General features: G+C 46.0%; 1 protein-coding gene across 1 annotated transcript in view; it reads right to left on the bottom strand.

Annotated features, from left to right (window-relative positions):
• The window catches only part of kif7 (kinesin family member 7), a 37,502-nt gene that overhangs the window by 13,626 nt on the left and 21,376 nt on the right, over positions 1 to 2,500 (bottom strand). Inside the window, exon 13 of the mRNA XM_062524878.1 lies at positions 1,169 to 1,294. Coding sequence (XP_062380862.1) covers positions 1,169 to 1,294 — 126 coding nt within the window. The remainder of the gene's footprint in view (positions 1 to 1,168; positions 1,295 to 2,500) is intronic.

Raw genomic sequence — 2,500 nt, 5'->3', positions numbered from 1 at the left:
GCCGAATGCAGCCGTATCAGAGCCAGATGTAAATCAAATGAGGGCTATGGTAAGCAGATCTCGCCTAATGGTCACTAATAACATAGTGTGTGTGTGTGTGTGTGTGTGTGTGTGTGTGTGTGTGTGAGAGAGAGAGAGAGAAAGAGAGCAGATCTCACCTAATGGTCACTCATAACATTGTGTGTGTGTGTCTGTGTGTGTGTGTGTGTGTGTGTGTGAAAGAGAGCAGATCTCGCCTAATGGTCACTCCTAACATAGTGTGTGTGTGTGTGTGTGTGTGTGTGTGTGTGTGTGTGTGTGTGTGTGTGTGTGTGTGTGTGTGTGAAAGAGAGCAGATCTCACCTAATGGTCACTCATAACATTGTGTGTGTGTGTCTGTGTGTGTGTGTGTGTGTGTGTGTGTGTGTGTGTGTGAAAGAGAGCAGATCTCGCCTAATGGTCACCCCTAACATAGTGTGTGTGTGTGTGTGTGTGTGTGTGAGTGTGAGAGCAGATCTGGTCTAATGGTCACTCATAAATATTGAGGAGGAGGATGAGACTGATGACAGGAAGTTGGACGGGAGAGGGGCAGGAGAAGGGCACAGATCTACACCACACCTGGCCCAGACCAGAGCCATATCAGAGCCATATCAAGGCCATATCAGAGCCATATCAAGGCCATATCAGAGCCATGTCAAGGCCATATCAGAGCCGTATCAGGGCCATATCAGGGCCATATCAGAGCCATATCAGGGCCATATCAGGGCCATATCAGAGCCATATCAAGGCCATATCAGAGCCATATCAGGGCCATATCAGAGCCATATCAGGGCCATATCAGGGCCATATCAGAGCCATATCAAGGCCATATCAGAGCCATTTCAGGGCCAGATCAGAGCCAGGTTAAAGCCTACCCAAGATCTATACCAAATAGGCCCCAGTCAGGGCCAGCTGCCGCTGGGAGGCCCCAGTGACTGGACTGTGTTATGACTGAGTCTCCGGACAAGATGGATGGGCTCAGACATCATGTCATTCTCAAATATTCTGCAAGACTGCAAGAGAAGCCCCGTCGGTCCAGTGATTCCACTATGACACATCCTGTGAAAGTGACCGTGGCTGTGTGACAGGTCAGTAAAGCAGTCTGTGATTGGCTGTGGGAGCAGTAAGGCTGCGTGTGATTGGTTCTGACCTGCTGCTCCTCCAGGGAGATGACGGAGCCGTTGCTGCCAGAGCGCCGCTGTCTCTGCAGGCCGGCGATCTCCTCCGTCTTGATGCGCAGGATCTTCTGCTGCTGCTCGTTCCTGATCTCCAGCTCCTGCACACACACACACAGTACATATACTTCATTTGATTCCACTTTACACACACAGTACATATACTTCATCTGATTCCACTTTACAGCTCCTACACACACAGTACATATACTTTATCTGATTCCACTTTACAGCTCCTGCACACACACAGTACATATACTTTATTTGATTCCACAGTACACACACAGTACATATACTTTATTTGATTCCACTTTACAAGTCAAGCTACATCAGCAATCTATCATGAGTTTACAGGTTCAAGGGTACCGGTATAGGAACATTTTTTTCTTTCAAATAAACATGCGTCCCATATTTGGTGATATGGAACAGTATTTTACTAGCTGCTTAGCCTTAGTCTTAATAGTCCCCCAATGCAAAGTCCACGGACCGCCAACCTACAGTATGTACATGACCTAGGTTACCAAACACTAACACAATGAGCTGGCATTTGTATCCTAGGTTCTCAATGGCAGAAATCAAAGGCTGGTATTTAAGAGTTTTTGCACAGTATGAGTCTTCCATAAATAGATCAAAAGCACACGACACGTCAAATATCTTAACTGTTTTAGCACTCTGAGAAATAAAGATAATGTCCGGTGTGTTTGCAATTCCAGAGAAGGTGTTTGCAGGTGAGTTAAACCATTCAGACTGGACAGTGGTGTGTTGGTACAGTAGATCTGCTCTTCATCTGTGTGTGGGATCTGAGCAGCTATGAGATCCACAAGTCTATCATGTCTGGCGATATACAGCCCACAAACACACACGTGAGCACACGTACACAAATACACACACACACACACGCACACACACGCACACACGCACACAATTATAACCAAATAACAGCGCAGCAGATAATTATCCAGGCCGTATACACACAAGCTCATACACACACACACACACACACACACACACAGGTCGTGTCTGTTTGTCCCTCACCCCAGCACTGCCCAGTCTCTCAGGGTGGACGTGTCCTGTCATTAGTCTTCTTTTCCTCACATTTGCCATTTTAGATTTTACTCTTTTATTTGATTTCGCACTGGTTGTGCATGTTCAGTATCAACTGCATCAACATTTTTTTTCCCTGTATACTTGAATACATTATTTACAGCTCAAATAACCTGTGCTTCCCTGACTGCATGTGAGTGTGTGTGTTGTTGTTGTTGTTGATGTTGTTGTTGTGTATGTATGTGTGTTTTCATGTTGCTTTT

Source organism: Sardina pilchardus, chromosome 21, assembly GCF_963854185.1.
Source record: "Sardina pilchardus chromosome 21, fSarPil1.1, whole genome shotgun sequence".
NCBI lineage: Eukaryota > Metazoa > Chordata > Actinopteri > Clupeiformes > Clupeidae > Sardina > Sardina pilchardus.
The sequence above is the reverse complement of the archived record's forward strand: the minus strand, read 5'-3'. Positions and strand labels throughout refer to the sequence as shown.